Here is a 24,323-nt window from a genome sequence, read left to right as displayed (position 1 = left end):
CAAGTAAACTCTCAGACAGTCAAAACAGAGCCACCCTCAGTTTGGAACAAGCATTAATGACATACAGTACACTATATTCCTACTGTGGATGGTATGCACTTGGATTTATTTCTAGCTCAAGGAGCTAGGAAGTGCTTATATACTGTCCCTGAACACAGGTCCTGTCCAGAGGAGTTAAAGGATACATTCAGCCCTGTGAAAGTGTCTGTTTTGTGACAGTACCATCAGGAGAGGCCAGGAGAAGTTATTATATATGAAAGAGTTTTATAAACATTTAACAAAAGTGAAGGCACCTTAATACTTGGTAATATTAAATGAGAATCAGTTTTTGCAAGCTAAATGAGAAAGATCATCAGCATTAGGATATAACTGTATTGAAATGAAGATAAAAGTCTCTCTCTGAGAGAAAGTTTCCTGCATTGGTTGTGTTAAGAATACAGGCTTAGCTGTACTGATTCTGGAAAAGTTACCTGGAATTTACTTTGGTTTAAAAGATGAGGAACACTCTCACATCTCACCACTCAGTGTCCGTGAGGCAGCACATTACCTTCTTTTGGTGCTTCCTGCAATGAGACAGGTAATGTCACAGCCAGGGACTCCACAGGCACATCCAGAGGGACTCCCCCTTCCACGAACATGGGATGATCTCTTGCTGCACCCTTCAGCTGGATCTCGTGGGCCACTTTCTGTGTGAGAAAAAAAATGCTTCAAATGTAGGTTGTGGCTTAATAACTGACAACAGCTTCGAAATGACATCATCTGCTCTGTACTTCAGTGCAGGAGTCCTGCACCTGCCCCTGTCTTGCCTACTCAGGTGCTTCTCTTTTGAACAACTTTAATTCCTAGGCAATGTGCCTCAGCAGGGGACTGGACAAAATATTTACACTAAAGCCACTATGAGAGGCAAAACCCATTTGCCTCCAAAGCTGGCTAAAGTTTGTGAGCCAGGACCAGTCTCCTTTCCCCTTCAGCTTACCCTGATTGCAGTCTGACCTGCAATTCCAGCAGGGAGAAGAACAGCACTTGGTTGCTCTGTCTGCAGTGCCTGCTAACGGGCATTAGTTGGCACTGCTCTGTCTGCAGTGCCTGCTAACAGGCATTAGCTGGCACTCTTCATTTACTTTTGGTCAGTCTCTTGGAACAGGGCACAGAGCACCTGCTGTGCTGCCAGCCTGTACATCCTGGCCTGGGCTCAGTCTCAGCTCCACTGCTGCTCTGCAGATGGAAACCTCCTTCCTCACGCTGAGCGACTGCAGAAGCAGCTTCCTGCTCCTCGGTGCACCTGCAGTCTGTGCTGTGCAGGTGTCACTCCACTCTCCCCTGCCAGCAAAGGCTCCTTGCAGAGAAGCCACTTGGGGCTGTGCTCAGTGGTGTGGCAGCACTCTAGCTCCCATCACCTCCCAGTTAGGCAGGGTGGGCAGCTGGGCAAAACCCAGGACTGAATTCCAAGTCATGCCACGTTAGGAGTTAGTAACTGAATGTTTAAAACCCGAAAAGAAGTCATTCAGCCCCAGAGCTGCCACCTCCTACCTACATCAGTTCATCTACTAACCATAATAGCTCTGCCCACAAAGGCTGTCCACTGGATAACATTACCTGAAGCTCCTGCTAAGCCCCATGCTGACAAAAACTTACTGTGGATCACATTTAGACTTTCACAATGCAGGTACCTCGATGATCTCACCTTGCCAAAGAGCACAACCCTGAGGCGGTCAGAGTAGTACAGACTCTCATGATCAGGGCTGAAAGTGACAACAAAATCCTGACTCTTCCCAGCAGCAAGTTCTCCTTCTGTTGGAAAGATGCTGAACACACTCAGACCACTGTAATTCTGTGTGCCTGGCAAACAAAACCAAGATACAAATAAGAAAGAGGACACCTCTCCATATGTTCATCTAGTCTAAATCCATTTCACTCATGCTGGACCAGCAAAGAAAGACCTGAGGGATGGTTGTACAGGAAAACAGGGTGTCAGAAGCACCAGGCAAATCCATCTTCCAGTTTCATGTATTCATCTCTAGAGGAACTGAGGCATCATCACCAAACCCTTCCTATGTTCCAGCATGTTTTGCACAGAGCTGGACATCCCCAGATACCATCTTTAATAGGCAGGGACTGGGTGGTTTTATTTAGATTCAGCCATTAGTATCTCTTCATTTGCAGATAGTTGCTCAGGGTGTATAATGTACAGCTCCCCATACTGAATGAATTAGTCCAGCTCCTACTGGGGAAACAAAATTATGTCTTTAATTTCAGTGCTGTGATGCTCCAGGGTTTGACAGTTGTATAGATCCAACAGGGCAAAGGAACACTGCTTTAGACTCCTGAGTCTTTAGCAGAACAAAGAGGGAAAAGCAAACAATTTACCAACAGACTCTGTCCTTTGCAGAGAGGAGGTAAGAAAGGCTGGGAGTTTCTGCTGCTCTCTGTCCCTTGTTGGGGAAAGTGAATCTAGTTGCATGGAATATCGCAGGGTCAGCAGGGAAGTGTTCTGGACCTGGCAACAAGAATTCACACAACAGCATTTTCATTAAGGAAATGGATTCTCAAGCCTGGGAGGCCTGTAGTCTGGCATCTGGCCACATTTGTTTTGCTGCATTGCTGCACTACTGTGTACCCAGGTGTCACTGAAAGCACCTGTTACTGCCATCCATAACGTGTCATGCCCATCCCTGGCCCCAGCAACAGACGTAGGCAGGCACCCCTGGGCACAGGCAGAAGTAGCTCAGAAGATCCTCCCTGCACAGCTCTGTCCCCTTTGGACTGAAACAGCACCAAATCACTCTGCCTGACCTGCTTCTAAAGCCATGTTCTTGTGTCCAGTTAGCCCCTTAGCTAGACTAGGAGCTACTGAACTCCTTCCCCCTTACAAAACCTGCTGGAGTGATTTCCAGTTCAGTATTGAGGGATTTACCTTGAGTGTGGAAGTCACCTTCTGCCCAGCTAGGACATATCCCAAATGGAGGACTCCTTCCACAGAGCAGGCAGTGGATGGCGTCACCCCGCGGCCAGTGATCCTCAGGGTCAGATTGTTTTTTGCTGTCTGGATCTCCAGCGTGTCAGAGAACTGCCCAGAGGGGGTCAGTGTTAGCCTGGTTTGCTGTAAGAAACCACCCCTCAGCCCTGCCTCTGTGCTCTCCTCCCACACATGGGCCACAACTACAGAACTTCTGGATTTAGTGCACAAAGATCCAAATGTTGGGAAGGCTCTGCACAGGCAGGTTCCTCACCCTCACACAGCCTCATCCTGGGCAACTGTGTGGGTGTTCTACACAGCCTGTCTCTCCACTTCTGCCCCACTGTTGCTGTATCTTACTCACCTGTTTGTCCTCATCTGGACAGAAAGAGATGACAAGGGATTTATTTTCACCTGGCTCAAGCATTCCAACTGGTCTGACCAACAGGAAGGGACCACTGGGATTCAGAACTAAGAACCTGAGCTACAACAGTGCAACTCAAGGAAAAATACACATATGAGCAAAGGTTGGAGAAAAAGAACACATTCCAAGTGTTGTTTGGACCAAAGAAGTATGAACTAACCATCCAGAACCTTATTCTGAGCTCAGTAACTTAGACAAAACAACCAACCCACTTTTATTTTTGATCCCACAAAATTCCAAGAGCTGCAAGATCCTTTCCCAGTTGATACAATCTCCATCTAACTCCATTCTCAGATTTTGCCTGGAATGGATCATTAACATCCTAAGACCTAGGACACAGGATCACAGAATGGTTTGGCTTGGAAGTGATTTTAAAGATCATCTGGTACACCTCCAGGGAGGGGGAATCCCTAACATCCCTGGGCAACCTGCCCCAGTGTCTCAACACTCTCACTGTCAAGCATTTTTTTTGTCATCAGTCCCTTATACTCTTCCCAAAGTGCTTCAGTGCTTCTCAGGTTTGGTTCTTTCCAGTTAAAAGGTTGGAATGGAATTATCTTTCCAGGATGTCCCCATGGCTCATGCAATATATTTTTCACATCACCTCCTGCCTGACTCTGAAAGTTGTGTATGAAGCCTGAAAACTGTCACCTCCTACCTTTAGTGTCAAACAGTTGCTCCTACAGACACAGACCCAAATGCACCCAGAGCTGAAGAGCAGGTTAATGTGTGTGTTCCAAACAAGGATACTTTCAGCTTCTCCAGGGAGATATTTGCTATTGGAATTTCCTTCATCATGACTTGGCCTGACAGGAATCAAAACATATCAAGAAGTGATGTTGCTCACCCATGCAGCACCCTTCCCTCCTCCTTCCTCATGCTTCTACCTGGACCAAACCTTCATCTTGTTTCTATGGCTCATACACTGGTCAAAGCTCAACAGATACTTCCTAATTTGGACAGTCACTTGAGGAGTTTCTGACTCCATGATTAGGGCTTCTGCACATGCCTCAGCTGGCCAGACAGGCTCCCAGTTTTCCACCTAAAGACCTACTAAAGGGCTAATTCCTGTATTGACTTGTAAAAGAAAATGCAAAACCATGCTCAGAAGATATGAGCCTCAGACAGAAACAATTCAAAACTTGGATTCAACTTTCATACCTACTGCAACATCCCCAAAATCCACGGTGCTCTTCCTGTTCTCTGAAGTGACCACAAGGGATGGTGCTACAGCTGGGCAGTGCAGCTCCAAGTACAAAGTGTTGTGAGGGCTAGAGAGACAAGGAGAGAGTATTTGCTCTTGGATCACGCAGAAATAAAACCTCTTGTCAAGTATCTGTTCTTATTCTGCACACACCACAGGATACCATTTCAGTGGCATTACAAACACTACCTCATTTTGCCTGGCTGACTATTCTCTGTGTGCCTAAGCAGAAAGATTAACTACATCTGGCTTAGAATTTGTCACACTATTATTCTTTTTGGCTGCTTTCTCCATGTGTCTGACTCTTCCCCAAGCAGTAGGTTACAAGCATGAGTTCCTACCACTGACTTATGAAGTAAATAAGATCAGAAAACAGATTTCCTCCCCAAGTGAAAAAATGCCCATGCCCACCTACCCCTCACCTTTCTGAACCATCATGGACTGAAGATGTCTGATTCCAAGTACCTGCACTGTAGCTTTTCAGAGCCTCTCTTTTCATCAGTACATCCACTTGCCACAAAGCATGGGATGATGTACTTCTCAAACCTCCCACAGAAATTCCTCATCAGGAAAGCCTGGGCTGCCATGTAAGCATCAGAACTAGAAAATCCAGGAGAAAGAATCATCTTCATAAGCAAGAAAACAAATCAGATATTTACTGAGCTCCTTGTGTTTACTATTTCTTAGTCAGACATTACAAATGAAATGCCTGAGGCACAGCAGTGAGCCCAGCACTGGGTGCTTCTCACCAAAAGAGGACATGGATAACAGGGGTTACACATCCTCAGTAGCATTTCCTTATGGTGAATACACAAAGTGTTCCAGTGGCTCCCAGTCCTTCCACATCGTTTCCACAAGCTGTAAGCACCCATTTCTGTAATGCCCTATGCCAAGCAGTAATTCATAACATGAGGTTTCAGCCATCAATTCTATTTTAATGACCTGCACTAAACACCTTTTTAAATGGTAATTAATGGATTGCAATGGACAGGGGATTTTAGTCAGAAACAGCTAACATCCCATCCAGCCCAATGCCTGCTGAAGTATGTCTTCACCTTCAAACACTCATCAATGCTCCAGGTTAGGCAGAAGTGTGGCTGTAAAGTTGAATTTTATACTAAAGAAGGGACTTCAAGCATCCAGTTTCTGGGCAGCACATGCTATTGGTGTTGCTTCGCACTGAGGGACACCTATTGGAAGAGGACTATGTGCAAAGTAGGTTACAGCATCCTTACATTCCTGGGACTGAACCTCATGGACCATGTAAGCCCTAAAAAAATGACATTAACCCAAACCTATGGATGTGGCCCATCAGACCGCTTCCATCTGGGCTGAACCTGTCCAGCTCTCTCAGGCCTATTCAGACTGCTTCCATCTGGGCTGAGCCTGTCCAGCTCTCTCAGGCCTATTCAGACTGCTTCCATCTGGGCTGAACCTGTCCAGCTCTCTCAGGCCTATTCAGAGAAGGGCTAGTAGTAGTTTCTTTTGGTAACTGAGTTCAGCTTTCTAGTTGCCCTTTCAACAATACCTCTGTTGGCTCAGCCAAATTTCCCCATACAGCCACATCTCAAGCTTTGAGAGATTCTTTGAAGTCTTCAATCCCTCTGATGCATAAAGGGATTCTTTGCCTACCATGAGAGGGTACAGCTGTGTGGCTTAAAAGCAGGGCTAATTTTGGAAACAGCCTTTGCAACATAGCTCCAGCTTTTTCTTCTCTACAGTTTGCTTTCTTGTCTACCTATAGGGCTCAGCAGATTGGTGAAACCACTCAGAGTGTGGTCTGTGGAGCACAAAAGATTTTTGCAGACTTACTCTGGTGTTATCTCTTGGGATTTTAGTTGTTCAGAACCATGTAGGGAAGTCAGGTCTTTGCTGCTGCTAGTCTTTAGGAGCTGCTGAGATGACTGCTGCCTGGGGATGGAAATACTTGATTTCTTTCCCTCTTTTCCCCCTTCTTTCTTTTTCTGCAGATACACAGAGGGAGACATTACACACTGAGGGTGACCACTGTTAGTCCCACTGAGACATCAGTTCACAAATGCCCAGTCCCTGGCCTGGACACTGGATCTGAGAGGTGACAGTGCATGAAACAAGGTAACAGCAGCAGGACTCTGGTAACACACCACACACAGAGTCCTTATTCCATACCTTTCTAATAATGCAAAATTAAGTTGAAATCGAAGTATTTTATCCCATCTTAAAAGAAAGAGTTCCCCTGTTGGAGCTAAGGAGTCAAAAACTGTCTCTCATGGGACTTGCACCCACTGATCTCATAGTTAAAGACAACTGTAGGTGCTCTCATAAATTCACTACCCCCCAGCACTGCACACAGAACCCATGGATGCTGCAAATCCACAAGATGTGTGAAAGCTTTGGGGTTTAAGAGTACTTGCAGTTAGCATTTGTAAGAAAATCCTTTCGGAACGGTCAGCAGCAGATTAAAATGATTGCCCAGTGAAAACCAACCAAGACATTAAGGGCAACAGCACAGTCAGATTCTTGTCCTCTATAGGTACTGGGTCCTGAGTGGAGCTTCATTAATATGCAAGCAATTTCACGATAAAAATACCACCCAGAGAAACAAATATCTGAAGGAAGAGACCAGCAGCACGTGCTAGTTCTTAGCATTCCTTACTTGTATTTCTGCCCCAGTCGCAGCTGCTTCGTGAAGCCTCCGAACTGCCTCTTCTCTGATTAGCTGATCTGACAGTGCTGGTCTGAAGGACACTTGAATCAAGCTTTTCTGGGAGTGTGAGAGCACATGCAAGAATGACAGGCAAAATTCAGCCCTCCTACATGTGTTACACCTACAAAGCTCAATAGGAACACGCACTACAGCAAAAACTAAGCAAGTAGGGTTTTTACCAAGTGAGTGAGATGATCCTAAGGAGAAGGTCACTTGTGGCTTTTTTGGAAGGCCACTGTGTTACTGTGGGCTGGTTCTACATGACTGATGTTTTGGATATTTAAAAAGCCTTCAGATCCATCAGAAGGACAACACTGGGGAAGGAACACCGAGGGTGAAAGCTCCCAGGTGCGGTAGTCTGTGCTTCACGCCTGGTGTAAAGCATTATCTCAAACAACACAAACTATTCCAGCTACTTGAATTATGTTTTACATTTGGAGCTTCACTTACAAGCAACAGCATTTGTGGGAGTGTAGATTATCAAAAGATCTGGCAGAACTTTACCTTCCCAGGCAACACAGTTCCAACAGAGGGTGTCATGGTCACTGGGCAGTCCTCTGGCGTGCAGAACTCAAAGGACGCAGGGCCAGCAGGGGCAGCTTCCCCACTGCCAATTCTTGGGGCAGCACGAGTCAAGTGTTTGCCACCCTGATGGGAGTTGATCACATAGAGTGTTGCTGTAGACACATCATTTAAAGCTGTTGCAGCAAACTGAACCAAGGAATGAGACAATTCAAGAGGTGGGTGGACTCCAACTGCTTTGCATGACAGCTTGAATTGTCTAAAAATAAACACAGGATAAATTGTCTCAGCATAAAATAGTCTCTTAATCAGCCCGGAAAATAGGGAACTAATCCTGTAGTCCCTATTTAAGCAGAATTTCAAGCTTGCAATGGGAATTTTGCCTAAAGATGAACAATAATACTATCTATTTTTAATGCACAATTGGCTAAGAGTCCCTGCTTGAATTCTTCTTCTGTGAACTTCTGGAAACACATCCAGTCAAATCCAAGTTGATGCCACCAGGATTTGAGCAGGATTAGCTTCATGTGGGAAGCATTTTCACCAAAAAGGAAAGGAAAAATATCCTTCAGTAATCCTGCTGAAAAAGCAAGTGGCACATTGCAGGTTACAGCAACCTGGGCCAAGCCTGCAGCTTGGATGTGTGACAGGGATACATTTCAGGTGGGATAGGAAAAGTCATCTCAGTAAAGACAGCCATGGAAAAGAGGGATGGGAGTAACAGGCATTGAGCAACTCCTGTCAGCTGGAGAGCTCCTGCCTGCCTCACATTTTGATCCTAGCCTTAGCTCTTCTAAGTAGGCAGGGATTTCACTTCTGATCTAGCTTAGCAGTGGAAATCCAGAGTGATTTAGACTTCTAGATCACTCAGTTTCTTACCATACCTATTGAACTCTGATCTGCAGGTGAGTTCAAAGCTGTACTCCTTTGCCTTGTTAGCTTTAAAGATTATGTCCAACGTCAGGCTTTCAAGGGGAAGAACAACTCCAAATCCATCATTGGGCTGCACTTCTACACACTTGAAAATGGCAGGATAAGACATTGCTGTTATTTAGAAACTGTTAGGTAAATCATCAATAAATCAAGATACAGCATTACTGGACAAATGTCAGGAAAGCAGAAACCTTCTAGTGAGAAGCTTTCAGATGATTGGTGTCTAGTGTCTCACTGATGTGCAGGTTTCTAACCTCACAGTAACTTGAAAGGCATTAAATCCATTAATTCTGACCTCAGCAGAATCTCTTCCCCAGCTTCTTACCATTTGTGGCAATTACCTTTCTCTAGGGATGTTTATTTACACTGAACTGAATGAAATGGGATAAAAATCTCAGCAGTTTCCTCTCTGTCTTTGAGCAGCCAATTCCTGAATGATGCACAGATACCACAGTGATAAGCTTAATAGCTACAAATGTATAGTGGTTTGTGTTTGAGTTGATGATTCAAGAATGTCTCCCCATCGTATTTTAAGCTAATCATGAAGCACATGCTGTGCAGTAAAAGCTTTAACAAGCTGAAGAGAGCCATTTCTTTTAGCTAACTCCATTTTAATCCCTAAAACAGCAGAGAAAAGGAGAATGCCTAATTAATGTCAGATTCCTCTAGCTCTGACTCCAATGTGCCAAACCATTTCACACTGCCATCCTCCTGTGGTTATGAAGCTGAACATTAACTTTTCTCCCCCCCAAAAGAAATAATTCAGCAGGCCTAGCCCACACAAAATTGGCAGCTCCTGTGATTAATTCAGCTTCCATGTCAACTTCAAGCCAGTCAGAAAATACCTAGGCATGGCTCAGGATGGTTCCAGTAAGCAGTCTGGCCTTGGCCAGATAGCAAGAGGGCTGGAGCATCTCTCCTGTGGGGCAGTCAGAGAGCTGGGGCTGTTCAGCCTGGATAAGAGAAGGCTCTGCAGAGACCTTAAAGCAGTCTTAGTACCTGAAGCAGGCTACAAGAAAGCCAGGGAGGATTTCTTTACAAGTGCTTGTAGTGCTAGGAAAAGAGGAAATGGATTGAAGGTTGAAGAGGGGAGACGGACTGGAGATTAGGAAGAAAGTCCTGACAGTGAGGGTGGAGAGACACTGGAACAGGCTGCCCAGGGAGGCTGTGGATGCCCCCTCCCAGGAAGCATTCAAGGCCAGTCTGGATAAGGCCTCCAGCAACCTGGGCTGGTGGGAGGTGTCCTTGCCCGTGGCAAGGGGTTGGAACTGGATGATCTTCAAGGTCCCTTCCAACCTAAACCATTCTGTGAATCCTGCTTTACAGGTGAAGTGTTTGAATGCAAACTGTGTGATATCCCTGAGCCTCAGGGCCAAGGCAACACCCCTGATCCTGATTTATTTAGCAGTGTAAGCAACCTTGGAGTCTGACAGAGAAGTGCACCAAGTATTGTAGGTATAAACCCCAGGTATTCTAACAGGATAAAATTAGCTAATCATGGTATGGAGATGAGAAGAGTAAAACCTCCTCCAAGGTGTTTATACTGCTTGGAAAATGCTTTAACAAGATGAAGTTTACACAACCCAGCAGCAGGACTGATCCTGTTTCCATAATGATTAAACAGATAGCTGCACAGGTGTGTGGGGGACAGCTGCATACCTCTGGAAGTCCCACGAAGCCGAACTCTTGTGGCAAGAGGGATTTGTTTGTTAGCCTGATGTTTGCCTGCACAGCCTCATAGATTGTGCAGTGCCCAAAATTGATCCGTGCTGGACTGATTTCCAAATCAGAAGTGGTAACAATTGCATGGACAGTAAAAGTCACTTCTTTAGCCTGCAACAAACAGAAGAGCACAGGACAACCACCTCCATCTGTCACACTGCCAGGACAGGATTTAAGTGAAATGTCATCAAAAGAAAGTGTGCAGGAAAAGTTATTCCTTGACAATATTTAAATATGGATGAGCACCAACTAGAAAGGATTTCACTTTCTGTAGTGTAAACAGGCTGTGTTATCACTAAGCATCTTGTACTAATATCATCATACTTCTACTAGTAAAGACCTGATCTGAGATTAGGGATCATTAAGTGAAGATTCACTGACAGCTCTTTTCAGCCTGATAACCAGCAGCACACAAATCTCTGACCTTATCCATCAGCAGTATTGTCACAGGAACTTCCAGCACTCTTGTGTCTTCATTAAAATAGCTGCCTGCATCTTCAGCAAGAGAGTGCCTAGAGATCAAAAAGTTCACTCTGTCTCAGAAAGCTGTTTTGACTGTTTTCCAGTTAGGAGGAACAAGAAACTTGTGAGGGATGTATTTCTGATCAACAACAATCCTCCCCCTCCCCCACAGAACACAATTGTTACTGAAGGTTTAAAAGCTGCATTATTCAGGGCAGGATTTTGGACACAGGAGTTTAAGGCAGTAATTCCCAGAGGTCTGCAGCCAGTCAAGCTTTTTAACTGCCATCCAGTCATTTAAAATGCTGAAAAACTGACTGCAGAGTATAAACCTTCTGCATCTCTGCTGCAACCACAGCACATCACCAACCAGCCCAGCCAATGCTTCCTCCTGACACCAGAGTTAGTTCATTACCAGGCAGTACCAAACGGCTCACAAAGCACAGAAACATGAAACTGTGCTGGTTTCAGACAAAACTGAAACAAACCTGCAGGCCAAGTGTCTGGTCAGGCACCAGAGAGTCACTTACACGAAATGTGTGGCTCTTGTGTAGCTGAACCATCTTGCTATCATAAGCTTAATTTCACAGCTTCAAGCCAAGACAAAAGCTGCAGCATTTTTAGCTCTGCTGCTCTATTTATAGTGTCTTACAGCATCAGAGTGAATGGCTTCCTGTTCTTAGGTCTCCACAGTGCTAAAGCTCCTCCTACTACTACTGGAATTACGTGAACATCTCTCCTCCACTCTTAAGGCATAGTTAGTGAACAGTTAATGTGTGCAGGCCCCACTCAGTCACCATGGTGATCTGAAACCTTGGGGGCTGTAATTTTGCAAGTCTGACTTTAGCAGGTGATCTTCAAAGGTACTGTGAACTTGTTCAGAGATAGGAACTAGGGTTAAAGACAATAGGAATAATGTATCAGCTTTCCCTTTGTCACAGGACACTTGAAGAGTGAAAGAAATTAATCTATTAAAAAACAATCCAGAGGGGGAAAAGTAATTTTAACTGCCAGGACACAGCCATGGGCTCTAAATTAGCTGTGATGCCCTGGGGAAATGCTAGCCAAGTCCTTCAGTCTCTTCATGGTTAAAAGCAATTGCAAAGAAGCATAAAAGCCAAATCAGATTTAGCTTGCCAGCATCTGCAGGACTAGTTCCCAATGGAAAAAGCCCCTCAAAGCTGTGGTAGCTGGGAATTCTGCTAGTCAGCAAATCACAGAATGTGGCTGCAAATAAACACAATGTCTGCTTCAAACACCCTGAGAGTCCCAAGCCTTGGCACACCTCAGCAAGCCTTCCAGTGTGCACAGAAAGCTCAGGAGGACTTCCCAAGCCCTCAGCCACCTCTGCTGAATGAGTGCTCCTTTCCACTTCTGTGTGACTCTGCACACAGCTCTGCCACTGATAGAGCTTATCAAACTGACTCAGCAAGGCAGCATCTACAGAAATGTGTCACTAGCTCAGGACTTCACAGCAGCTTGTAGCAAGCTCATCTTCCTCTGGCACACACACTTTCCCTGTGTCAGGTCTTTACATCTGATCTCTAAACTCAAACAGCCAGATACTTACTTGGTGTGTCAGAAATGCCTTAATCCCATCAAATCTCCTTTCTGAAGCTTCCCCCTTTTTCAAAGGAAGATTAAGTCCTAAATCCAAGCTATGCTTCTATCCACTCAGTAACTGTAACAGTGCCTTACAGCAGCTGAAGGTTAGGAACTGACAAGTGTCATCATAATGGTTACTGTTGTTGTGATCTGATAGGATTTGAGATGTTGGAAAAACTGTAGAATACTTTTAGTTCTTAGAGTATTAACCTGGTGACAATTCTGAGATCAGTGATTAGAGACAGAATCCTGAGATGCTGAGCACATCAGTGAAGAGCCATCCATGGGCCTAGATCATCGATAACCCAGGTTAGGACCTATCCAACCTGTAACCCAAATTGTAACCCATCCAACCTATAATGTGGGTAGTCTGTGAAGAAAACAGCAGGTTTGCAGCAGCAGTCACTGCAGGAGCTGCTAAGTCTTTGGCTGTAGCAGAATTCAAGTCTACATCATCTAATTAACACTTGACAAGAAACACAGTGCTAATGTTTTGTAGGATGGCAACCACGAGATAAAATTAAGTGGTCAACAGGAGCTCAAGTTGAAACTTTTAAGAGCTAGAATTCTTTGTTTCCTATCAGAGTTGTGTTTGTAGACACAGATGTATGATGGAATGAAGAGAACCTTGCTGGGGTAAGGCTTTTAGCATGGCAGAAAATGTTATACAGAACATGAAATAAAATTAGAGATCAAGACATTCATATTTTGGAGCAAAACAGAGATGGGTGGGAGGCATGAACAGGAAGGCCAAGCATTCTTACCTTTACTAACAAGCACAGGCACTCTTGCCCAGAAATTATTCAAGCAGTGATCCATGAAGTAGCCACCTGCCTAGATGAGCTCCCTCTTGGAGAAGCAGAGCCTCCCCACAGACATGGGAGCGTCCTACCAGGAATGCAACTGCCAGGATTGTCATCCTGCTGCTATCACCACAGGGAAAGCATTTCCTCACAGGTATCTGAGCCAAGTTAATTTCCTCCCAGAGCATCTGGCAGCTTTTAAGGGGGAGAATGGGGGCAGCCTAGGACTGCACTGACACCAGCAGAGTGAGTCCAGCCTGCTACTGCATGAGGAGAGAAAACACTTTGACCTGCTGAGGCTTTCCACCTTCAGACATTGCCTTAAATACTGGCAGGATTAATGTGGTGAGGTTACCTGGGCAGGAACTTCAACTGCAGACTGAAGGATGACTGGGCTTGAATGTAACCTGTTTTGGGGTGCAGCTCCATGTGCTTTCTCAATTCTTTGCACAATTCAAACTTCAAATGCAGCATGGATTTTGCCCTGCAAAGAGATCAGACATGCTTAGGGGGCTTTGAGACCACCCCCACTGGAACATCTGCTCCTGCAGTTGGTGTTGTCCTCCCTGCATCTCTACTCTGCATTGCCATCATAACAATTCCAAGCCTCCTTTGAAAATGATGGGCCTGCAAAGCTGCTACAGCAAAAGCACACAGTTGTAGTCTTGTTTAAGTACAGAAAAGAAGCTTTTAGAAGTGCTGTAAGTAAACCCAGTTGTATTTCAAGCCATACACAACTTATTGGATAACAACCACTGAAGTGCAGTCAGGTCAGGGGGGAGGCAAAGCCAAATGATTGTGAGGTATCAGCCAGCTTATATTTCCTCCCATGTGAATCAAGAGATGACTCATGTCATGTTTGACATCCCTGACTGCTTCTAGCTGCAGCACAGGACCCACTCAGGATGGAAGAGGAGCAGTTGTCTTGTGTTGCTGGATCTAGGTTACATAACAATTGGTGGTGAGTGGGATGTAACAAACACACACCTGTTCTGTCTGAGAAAGGGAAAAACGCAGACCAGTGACTCCTAAGTGGGGCCAAGGATACCTAGATGCTGCTAAATGACTAGCAAGCACCTAGCCTGAGGTCAGAAGAATCAAAAGAATGACTCTGAAAGAGCATAATACACCTAAACCACCAACCTTTGTACCAAAACTTAAGCCTCTACAGGCAGGAAAAGGCCTCCAAGGCAGGGCAGGGTTGAGGGGGTGCTGTCTTACGCCAGAAGTGCACTGAGAGCTCTGCAGCCTTTGGTTTTCCTTCTCAAACCCGTGCTGACTTTTTACATCGATGTGAATTCACAGATCTCTTGTAATTTCTCTACCAGCAGAGGTTTGCAGGGCTAGAAGTCATAGTGTGGGACTGTGCCACACTGCTGGGACTGCCAGTTCCTCTGCTAAAATGTGTGATGTCTGCCCTAGGAATGGCACGCGGGAAGCGAGGAAACACCTCCCTGTTTACTTAGAGTTCTGGCCGTGTTGTGATGCAGTGATGGCCACAGACCATTCCCTGCTCTGGAGTTTTATACCCAAATGCAAAATTGCCCAGCAATTTACAAATATTTCAGCTTGTCATTTTCCTTCTCTTGGACTGGTTTACAAGCTGTCAGTCCAGATGGTCTGCTCTAAATCAACAGCTCCAGCATGTGGTACTGGGAGCCCAGGATGATTTCTGGCTGTTGACAGTCTAGGAGAGCTACACACCACTTCATTAAATCACTGCAGATTATAACCTGCCAAAGAAATTACTTTACAAAGTGATTTATACTGGACAGGATTCTCATGAGACATTTTCACCCTCTGTGCTGCTTGTTTGTGCTTCCTGATTACAGTATTTATCTGGCCAGGAAAAAAAACAACACAACACAAAACAACAGAACAAAACCCCAGAACAAACCCAGTATTAACCTCCTGTAATTCTACAGAGCTTGCTGGGGCACTCAAGTGCCAGAGCTGTTTAACTCCACAACTTGATGATCTGCTTATGCTGCAGACAGCACGTGAGAGCGCAGCAGCAGTAAGACACAGGTATGTTCTTGCCACTCTGCTGCTGGCAGGTGCTGGTGTGGCCTGGTGGTGAGTGCCAGGCTGGCCTAACACAGCATCCTCCTCAGATCTACAGACTTCTCTTGATCAAAGTTTTAGCTTTGGTTGTTCTTTTCCTATCAGTAGTAGTTAGGGATTGGAGCAGAAATTTCTAAGGCTACTCCTGAATAGCAGGAATATTTAGTATCTAATTAACATTTAATTACAGAATCTGTGTTCTAGAAGGTATGCTAGTAAGATTTCACACCTACTGGGTCCAAACTTCAGCTCTCAGTAGCTAAGGCATCAAACAGCCTTTTCAGCTGGGCTGTGGTAATCTCAGTCTCCTTCAGTGACTACCACCAGCAGTAGCTCAGACAGCCCTGTGGCAACTCTTGAGCTGACACACAATTCACACAATGCTGCTGTAACAAACAATTGTCTTTGGCTGTGTGCTGATAGCTGTTTGGATGCTTCCTTGCTAGCCTGATAACTGTCCTTGGCTCTGGATCCTTTGCCTGTGCATGGTTCCAGAGCACAGACCTTGGTGCCATTACCCTTCCCCAGCTTTTCACTACTGCAATTAACAACCAGCTACTTCCTACTCTAATGTAAGGAATTTCTCTTGACTGATAAAATTTTATAGCTGTTCACAGCAGTTTAATTCTGTTTGAGAAGTGGTTTGAGGTGTACCATGTAGCAAAGAGGAATCCTTTGATACCTGCTACAGCAGAATTTCAATAGCTATTAGAGAGAGAAGCATCTCAGGCACGTCTGAGCGATATCCATCCACTCTTGCAGGATCAAAGGTAAAGACATCACATTCCTGCACATTAAACACTCTGAATTGCAGCCTAAATGGGTGTACAACAAAGATATCTCTTCCTAACTATGGAGAATTGGGTGACAACACAAAGACTTGATTAGTCAAGGCACTAAGGGCAGTGGACTACACATTAAGTGCTCCTAATTTAGTGAAATTTGGCAAAGGACCAGCAGGATTTTTTCCTCAGTTCAGAAGTTTTGCCCTAAGCCATCTGACAGCTACTATCTTTGGGATCCCCTTGAAATCTTCAGTTTTCATTAGGAGAGTTATTCTGTTTCTATACTTAAAAGTTTTATCCCTGTGTTATCTAGACCAAGTAACATCACTTACATAACCACTTGTGCCTGTCATATCTGTAAGCTGAATTTCTGAGATAACAGCTTTCTCATTTCTTTCCAACTGTGAAGAATCTCTGCAGCCTGTAATTCTGGTAAGAGGTTTAGAATGGATGCCTTCCACAGAGCCTCTCTCTCCCCCACCCTCCCACAAACCCACCCCAATCCTATTTAAATAGCAGCTAAGGAATGCAAACTGTTAAAATAAGCATTCAGTGGTGACTGCACTGAGTAGAGGGAAGACACCCAGCACTGGAAGACAATGAGAAGTTGATAAAACCACTGTCTAATAGGATGAAATCTCTGGGAGCCAAGGAGCTGATGGTAGCTTTATATCAGTGCAAACACAACCAGCCTCCAGACATCCCTGCCTTGGGCTGCAGAAACCCTTTCATTTCCCCTCTGAACTGCTATTTTGGCACCACCCAGGTGCTCACAAGGTGTCTGTCACTGCAGTGCCTGAGGCCTGCAAGGGTTAGGACACTTTGTACCCCTCCCCTTTTGTATAAATGCCAAACCAACATGATTTATCATCCAGCATCAAAACCCAAAGCTGGAAAATCTGGTGATTGACCTGCTCAGAAAAGAATAGTTGGCATGAGGCTTCCAGATCATAAATCTCCCATGGACTTTAATTAAAGGTAAAAATAGGTGAGAACTAACAACTCTTTCCTAAAATCTCCTGGCTGGACCAATTACACCCAGCTAGGATGTGCTACCCCAGGGAGGGCATGGCTACACCTGTCTGGGGGGTCTGGGACAGCAGGACAGCCCAGTCCAGTTTCCACAGCGGTGTGGAACTCAGGGTGCTTGTTGTAATCAGGAACTCTTCCTGCAATGCTGAGGGGAAAAACAAACTCTTCTTCAGCTTCTTATCATGACAAGTTGGGTCTGGCACATTGGAACCTGAAGGCATCACCTTCAGGTTCAGCTGACAGCGAACGGGGAGCTCACCTGCTCTGAATGATGACACACTCCTCGTAAAGCTGGTCATACCTACAGATCTTCAGATCCACACTGGGGCTGGGCACCCAAACTGGCACATCCAGGGAAACTCCAACAGCACTGAAGTACAGCTGGTAAGACATCAATCAGCAGTGTCATTATTTCTGTTGGTCTGAAACTCCTACTGATCTAGACAGAGCAAGACTGTCTGCAGTGAGCCACAGCTGAGTGGCAGCACAGTGCTGTGCTTCCTAGCATGATGCTGGGGCTGATATCAGTGATCACACAGCCCCAGCCTGGATAAAACCATCCTGGAGGAGTGGGCATCTACAGGAGCCTTCAGCAGGCACCTGCAGCTCCTTTTGCAGACTGCTCCATCTGCAGAGTGTGCAGGGAGCCAAGAGCAGCCCCCTGAGCTTCTTGGAAGGTTGGGGTTTTTTAAAATCTTTTTCTTTTGCAAGCTTCTGTGAACTGTTCCCAGGCAGAATTTGGCTTCCAATACAGTGTAGAATCAAAATATGCTGAAGTGATAACTAAAGTTGCCACTTCTTCCAGCTTTCACACATCAGTTTCACTACTGCATGCTAAATAATTCCAATTCTGATGTATTAGAAAGCAAATAAACAACAGGGACTGGGGCCAGAGGAGAAGGCTTTGGTATTTGTTTCCAGGACATTAGATGTTTTCCAGCATGATGTTTGATAAAATGGGAAGATCAAGGTTATTTGCTCAGAAATGAAAGAATCAAAGTCTTCATAACCATACTGCACCAGATTTCCAGAGTCCCTCCCATCAAACCACACCATACATAATCATGTGGTACCTCAACTATGCTCATAAGCATAGCTGTCCTCTGCCTCCTCCCCCTGCTTCTAGCAGCATTCTGAGCTCTTCTAGCTCCAGGGAAAAGCAGAAGTAGGAGGATTTTAAACTCCTTCCCCATCATTTTGAAGCAAGTCTTGCACAAAATCACTCACTGGTTTGCAGTCTGAGTTGTCAAAGGTGATCACAAAGTCTGCCCGCACGTCCCCAGGGAGAGCTGGGACAAAGACAATCGGCAGTTTGACTGAACTGAAGGCTCCAATTTCACCTTCAGTAACCTGAACAAGAAGTAAGATGCTGTTACCAAAAAGGACTGTTACACTGGGTGGTAATAAATTGTACTGAAATAAAACAGCAGGCTATACTCATACTACACAGACACTCTACACCACCTAGGCTGTAACCAAACTGAATACACCCTGCAAAGTAGTCTCGGTAGCTCCCTAGGTTTATTGTGGGGAAAACACTTGGCAGGACACATTCACAACCAGGCATGGTCAGAGCCTTACTGAGAGTCTCCTTTTACTGCAAGACTGTGTATGACAGCTGGAGGATGTGCTTTACACCAGAGTTTCCACCACCCTCAAGATCTGCTCTGCTGATGACAGCACTATGTCTGCCTGCTCTCTGTATGCAGAGGCAGAAGCCACAAACACCAGTACAAACCAGGATCTGGATTCTGGAACCCAGGCTGCTTAATATGGCTCAAGTTTGAGGTTTCCCAGACATTCTTCCTGCTCCATCTTTTGTGTTGTCACTAAACTTCCTATAACTGCAGAATGCACAGCAGAAAGCCTGACAAAGTCAGCTCAAAGAAGTCTTCATAGATCAAGAGAAAGAGCACATGGCATATAGTTTCATTTGAAGAACTGACTGTGGTACAGTGAAGTCCACTGGGCTTGAAACTAATCCTGTGCTTAGGCAGTTCCCACCAGAGCCAAACCAATTTATTTGCTGTAGGCTTAGTCTGGTGAAAACCTTGTCCATTTCTCAGGATATTTATTACCTTTCCAAGTATGATTTCCACTGGTGTTTCTACAGGAGAAAGTGGCACTAAGTTCTGTGCACTGTCTGTGCCTACAGCTGGCCTGGAATGCAGCACATCTTGACCAAGTTGTTCTGGGTGGAAAAAACCAAAACAAACACAGAAAAGAAAACCATAAGATGCTGGAATGCACCAAGAATACAGACAATGAAATGGAGGAAGCCTTTCTTCTACAGACTGGACTTCATGAAGCTTATAGTAAACATCAGGAATGAGCTGGAAAATGTCTGAGGAGGTTCATCTTTCTGCTTCCTTGTTCCTAGAATTACAGACTGTAAAAATAAACCTGTCATGTGGATTTCTATTCTGAGCAGTGGGTATTCAGTTGCTGAGACAAGAATGAGAACAATTCTGCAGTTTCTGTGAGCCAGTTGCTTTCTGTATTCTTCTGAGACTGAATTGTTGATCATTAATGAGAAGTGAGACTCCGCTGCCTTTGATATAATGGTGTCAGGACATTATTTTTAGTCATGTTTTGTGAGGCAGCATACAAAGAAATGTAACATTACTACTACAATGATGAACTGCTTCATTTACTGAGCAACTTTGCAAGCTGAGTGCCACAGTTCATGACAGGGAACTCTACAAAAGGATAACACTTAGCCTGGGAACAGCCCTGCCAGTTTGCTAAAGCTGTCACCTCACCTGTGGAAGTGCTGCTCAGGCTTGTCCCAGTCTGCTGCTCCACCTGGGCTACACACCAGGTCACTTCTTTACTAGGATCAGAAGAGATTTCTTCCTTCTTTTCAACCACAGGAGTACTGCTGACTTTGTTTTCATAGACACAGCCACTGACATGTGGAGGAACCTACCAAAAAACATGGCAAACAGCATTTTCTGCTGTGAGTGCTGATCCAGCTTCCACCAGCTCTTATTTTATCACCAAGCTGCAGATCAGACTTGTGTTTTCTTGCAACTGTTCCACGTCAGAAATGGAGAAATGTGTTGCACTTCTAAAAACTGCACATTCCACTACAGATTCATCAATGAGCAGATTTAATTTTTGCTGGCTGCCCAAAAAGAGGTAAATAACAGAATGGGAGTGATAGAATATAGTGTCAGTTATTTCCCAATTAACAGAACTAACATTTCTCTAGTGGAAACACAGGCAGTTCTATGTCAAAACTAAGTCTGCTGAAACTAGACTTCTGTTTATTATACACCTACAAAAGACAGAATACAGAAGGAAAACCATGGATACAGCCAGTGTTATTTCACAAACTGCTCTGCCCGAGTCCCTTCCAACCAGAGCTGCTGTGTGATTCTGTAGGACTCCACAAACCTGAATGTTTCTCCTATTTCAGAGGCATGCTTTTGAACCTACCATTGCTCCAGGAGAAGATTTGGCTGTTGCTCTGCAGGTACTGCTGTCACCTGCTGCCACCTGAACTCTGAATCTCGTTCCCAAAGCTCCACTGTTTGTCACTTTGATGGTCTGTGAAATTCTCTCCCCCACCTCATGGCTGCCAAAGTCAATGAGCTCTTTATCTAGTGCCAGCTGTGGGAAAATAAACCATTCATTACTATTGCCCCAGATAGTCAGTCATGTCTATGAAATGAGCATCCACCTTGTCACGAGCAAAACTTGAAAGTTCTTATTACCATTTCAAAGGCAGCATCAAGTAACAACATGAACCATGGGCATTCCTTCTGCCTCTTTCCAGAAGCCAGCTCACTAAACCATGTCAGCCTCTCCCATTCCACTCCAATGGAGCAAAAAATGGTTAAATTCTGTTTGCAGCAGCAACTTCCTGAAGTGTGCAGGTAGTTACTCTGGAAGCAGGCAATATCTACACACCAGTTCAGCATTACTCCTCTTGAGTTCCAGAGAAGTGGTTTTGCTAGCAGCAGCCTGAGAAGCAAGGATCACTTAACATCAGAGGGTGGCTGTGTATCAGCCTTGGCTCTTGACACTATCCTGGTTTACAAGCAGTTCAAAAAGTAACACACTACTTCATACAGGATTTGGAGTGACTCTGTAGCTGGGTACATGATAACTAAGTGTTTGCAATTCAAGGTCACTCATCACAAAGACAACCTGGCTGCTTGCTAGCATCCTGCCTACAGCTGAACTCATCCCACTTCCAAGGCATAAAGAGCAGGAGCTCCTGATGGTGTGAATGTTCTAGGTGAAGAAAACTCCTCCTCTGGTCAAAGATTTATGTGCTGGCATTCTGCTGCACTGTGCATTCTCAGCTCCAAGGTCTCTGAACTGAAAGCCATGAGTCCTATACATGTACTCAGATTTAAGTGTGCAACACTGATGTGGTATCATACCAGCTCCCTACTTCACTTAATTCCACTTTGAAGCTCAAGTGACAGCACATGGTCAAGTGAATCCACTAGGGTAATTCTGTGTCACTCAGTGTAACCTGGGAAGCTCAGGAATGAATCACTTTCTGGAAAGAGACTCTCAATTTAAAAAGGAAAGAAAAGAAAGAGAGATGTAAATACTTCTTGCTAAATATTTTCACTTATGTCCACCCCATCTCCCATTTTCTGTGACTGCTGCTATACTGGCTCTGAACAAAGTCACTCACAATGCATCTCTTGGCTGTGCATTTCAGTGGAACAGAGAAAGGACCTGTCTGTGCCATGAACATCACCTCTCCTTCCAGACTTTCATTTGCCTAGAAAACAACAACATAATCCCAAACAAGTACTTGGCAAAGATTTCATCTGTGCAGTTTGATGAAAATACTTGCACTCATTCTTTGAGTAACATGGAAATGGATCTCTACAGCTACCACACTCCTGCTTTAAAACAGTCTCTGGTAAGTGCTTGGCTAACTTGAGCTACGTGACAGAACTCTTTTCCTTTGGAGCAAGTTACAAGACACACTCCAAGGATACTTGGTGCAGACATTTCTCTACACCCTGCCCTCAGAACGTTCTGTATTGCAGCTTAACAGCTTGAGCATGCACACAGCAGTACCTTCTCCAGCAATACAGCTTCTCTCCTTGTTAACAGAGAAGGAATTACACTAATGATGTTTTCAATCAGATTAGTGGATTATGCCAGGACTCTCACCACTCTGTAACTCAGCACTTACCATTGGCTTAAATGCTACCACTACTTCACAGGACATTCCAGCAGAAATTTTGCCAGGTGGGTCTAAACTATGGAGATAATGAACATAAAACTCCATGTTAAAGTTATGCATGAGACATCCAGCTCCTAGTCTCTTATCTGTAACAGCTTTAGGCTACTAAAATGTATTATGAGTGGGTCAAAATGAAATCCACACATGACTTCAGAGCTAGCAAAAAAGCTATCTGCATGTTCAGCTGAGCAGCAGAGCAAGTTTAAAATGGACATGCTCTGCTGTGTTGTGCTCAGCTATGCATCTCCACTGCTCTGTGACTCAAGTGCTGAACATCTCTACCAAGATCTTCCCCTGCAGCTCAATTCACACTTTACAGCCCTCAGGTGATTCCATTCAGGCAAGAGCTAGAGCATATTCAGGTGCCAGTGTACTCTTAGAGGGGTTAAAAGGCCAAGGAATGGCTTAACTATGCACCCTAAGCTTTCTTATCAAGCTAGAAATTCCAAGTGCAATCTATCACTACAAAGTGGCAGTAGGTAGCGAGCTGTAAAACCATCTCTGGAGCATGAAATCAGTTACTGTGGTAATACAACTTCTTTATTGCACTGGGCTATGACTAAACACTCACAGAAATGGTTTCTTCAGGTCAGTCAGCCATAGGAGGTGAAACCTTCCTTTTTATGTAAGCCAAATGAATTTGGGATGCCTCCCATTTATCAAAGGAGAGCTTTACTTTTGGCTTTTGTTTGGTGGTTTGTGGTTTTTTTCCCCCCACTGAAAACTTACTGAAATCTGTTTCATTTCCTACAGAATTTGGTTACATCTGTTGTGGTACAAAGGCAAACCAACCAACCAGACTACAGTTAATTTGACTTACTGAATCCTGATGAAGTCCTTGAGGCACTCACTGACTCCCACCACTCTGCAGGACTTCACATGGGAGGATGCATTTATCAAAGTTAGCTTCTTTTTGTAGGTTTGGCCAACATCAAAATCCTTGGAATATCAAAGACAGAGGGTGGTGTGAATCACAGGAAAGGGCAGTTACACATGCAAGGGCAGAAACAACTACTGTTCCCACAGTGGTGCTCACAATCCCTACTGGGATCACAACCCACTATCCTATAAACCCAGGAGGCACAGCCTTGCTCCAGACCCTTCCCAACACACAGCCTATAGAGGCAGGAGCTCATGCTCCATGGGGCACCACAATCTGTGCCTGTATACAGTGAATGAATAGTGTACACACTGCCATAATGTCACCTTCACAGTCTAGATGTGACAATTTAGATAGTGGCAAAGACAAGGTGCTTTTGAGGCCAGAGAAAAGGCAGGTACTGTTCCAGGTCTGACCTACCGAAGACAAGAAGATTCATTCATTTTGCTTTGTTCCCAGAGCACCAGAACTTGGCTGGAGACCTGGCTACATACACACAGCAGGTGCACACATCAGCCTCACAGAGCCTGTGCAGAATGGCCACTAACCTTGAAATGAATGCAGCTTGGCTTACTATAGAAAGCACGTTCCCTGCATTCATGACCAGACATCATTTGCTTAGTTCCAGTTTGAAAGCCCTCCACGTTTTCCTCAGAAATAGCTTTTGTCACCATTCTTGTAGCCAGCTGCTTTGGATCCAGCTCTTCTCTGGGTATCTAAGAAAGAACATCAGTTGAAAACACTGTGGCTGCTGGCAAGTGTGATCACAGAATCTGTGGCTCTAAGTGGAGAAGCCTGCACATGGAATCTGTAGTACCTGGCCAGCCTTTGTCTATTCCTCTCCAGATCAAACTCAGTCCCCAATTCGATATGAAGAACTGAATTGATTCTTTGCTTAGCATCACCCCACGCTGTGATGTAGTGTTTTCCATGGCAATGGTAGCTCTTCTGCTTTCAAAGAGGTTTTTCCCCCCCTTCAGCTTCTTAAATATTCAGGGAGGAAAAAAAAATCAGCTAACCTCAG

At 44.9% G+C, this 24,323-nt stretch overlaps 1 protein-coding gene across 1 annotated transcript in view; it reads right to left on the bottom strand.

The window, feature by feature from the left end:
* The window catches only part of CFAP74 (cilia and flagella associated protein 74), a 38,734-nt gene that overhangs the window by 2,397 nt on the left and 12,014 nt on the right, over positions 1 to 24,323 (bottom strand). Inside the window, exons 13-36 of the mRNA XM_068158207.1 lie at positions 23,848 to 24,015; positions 23,240 to 23,358; positions 22,369 to 22,435; positions 21,856 to 21,945; positions 20,640 to 20,813; positions 19,961 to 20,123; positions 19,277 to 19,389; positions 18,426 to 18,548; positions 17,458 to 17,579; positions 13,673 to 13,801; positions 10,872 to 10,959; positions 10,385 to 10,558; positions 8,677 to 8,810; positions 7,775 to 8,051; positions 7,220 to 7,327; positions 6,397 to 6,548; positions 5,050 to 5,184; positions 4,542 to 4,651; positions 4,131 to 4,186; positions 3,321 to 3,440; positions 2,915 to 3,067; positions 2,368 to 2,497; positions 1,685 to 1,839; positions 548 to 686 (exon numbers count right to left, since the gene is read on the bottom strand). Of these exons, the coding sequence (XP_068014308.1) occupies positions 548 to 686; positions 1,685 to 1,839; positions 2,368 to 2,497; positions 2,915 to 3,067; positions 3,321 to 3,440; positions 4,131 to 4,186; positions 4,542 to 4,651; positions 5,050 to 5,184; positions 6,397 to 6,548; positions 7,220 to 7,327; positions 7,775 to 8,051; positions 8,677 to 8,810; positions 10,385 to 10,558; positions 10,872 to 10,959; positions 13,673 to 13,801; positions 17,458 to 17,579; positions 18,426 to 18,548; positions 19,277 to 19,389; positions 19,961 to 20,123; positions 20,640 to 20,813; positions 21,856 to 21,945; positions 22,369 to 22,435; positions 23,240 to 23,358; positions 23,848 to 24,015 (3,199 nt within the window). The remainder of the gene's footprint in view (positions 1 to 547; positions 687 to 1,684; positions 1,840 to 2,367; positions 2,498 to 2,914; positions 3,068 to 3,320; positions 3,441 to 4,130; positions 4,187 to 4,541; positions 4,652 to 5,049; positions 5,185 to 6,396; positions 6,549 to 7,219; positions 7,328 to 7,774; positions 8,052 to 8,676; positions 8,811 to 10,384; positions 10,559 to 10,871; positions 10,960 to 13,672; positions 13,802 to 17,457; positions 17,580 to 18,425; positions 18,549 to 19,276; positions 19,390 to 19,960; positions 20,124 to 20,639; positions 20,814 to 21,855; positions 21,946 to 22,368; positions 22,436 to 23,239; positions 23,359 to 23,847; positions 24,016 to 24,323) is intronic.

Source organism: Melanerpes formicivorus, unplaced genomic scaffold (assembly GCF_026170545.1).
Source record: "Melanerpes formicivorus ecotype bairdi unplaced genomic scaffold, bMelFor1.0.p_v2 SCAF_39, whole genome shotgun sequence".
NCBI lineage: Eukaryota > Metazoa > Chordata > Aves > Piciformes > Picidae > Melanerpes > Melanerpes formicivorus.
Note: the sequence above shows the minus strand (reverse complement) of the source record. Positions and strands in the feature narration are given on the sequence as shown.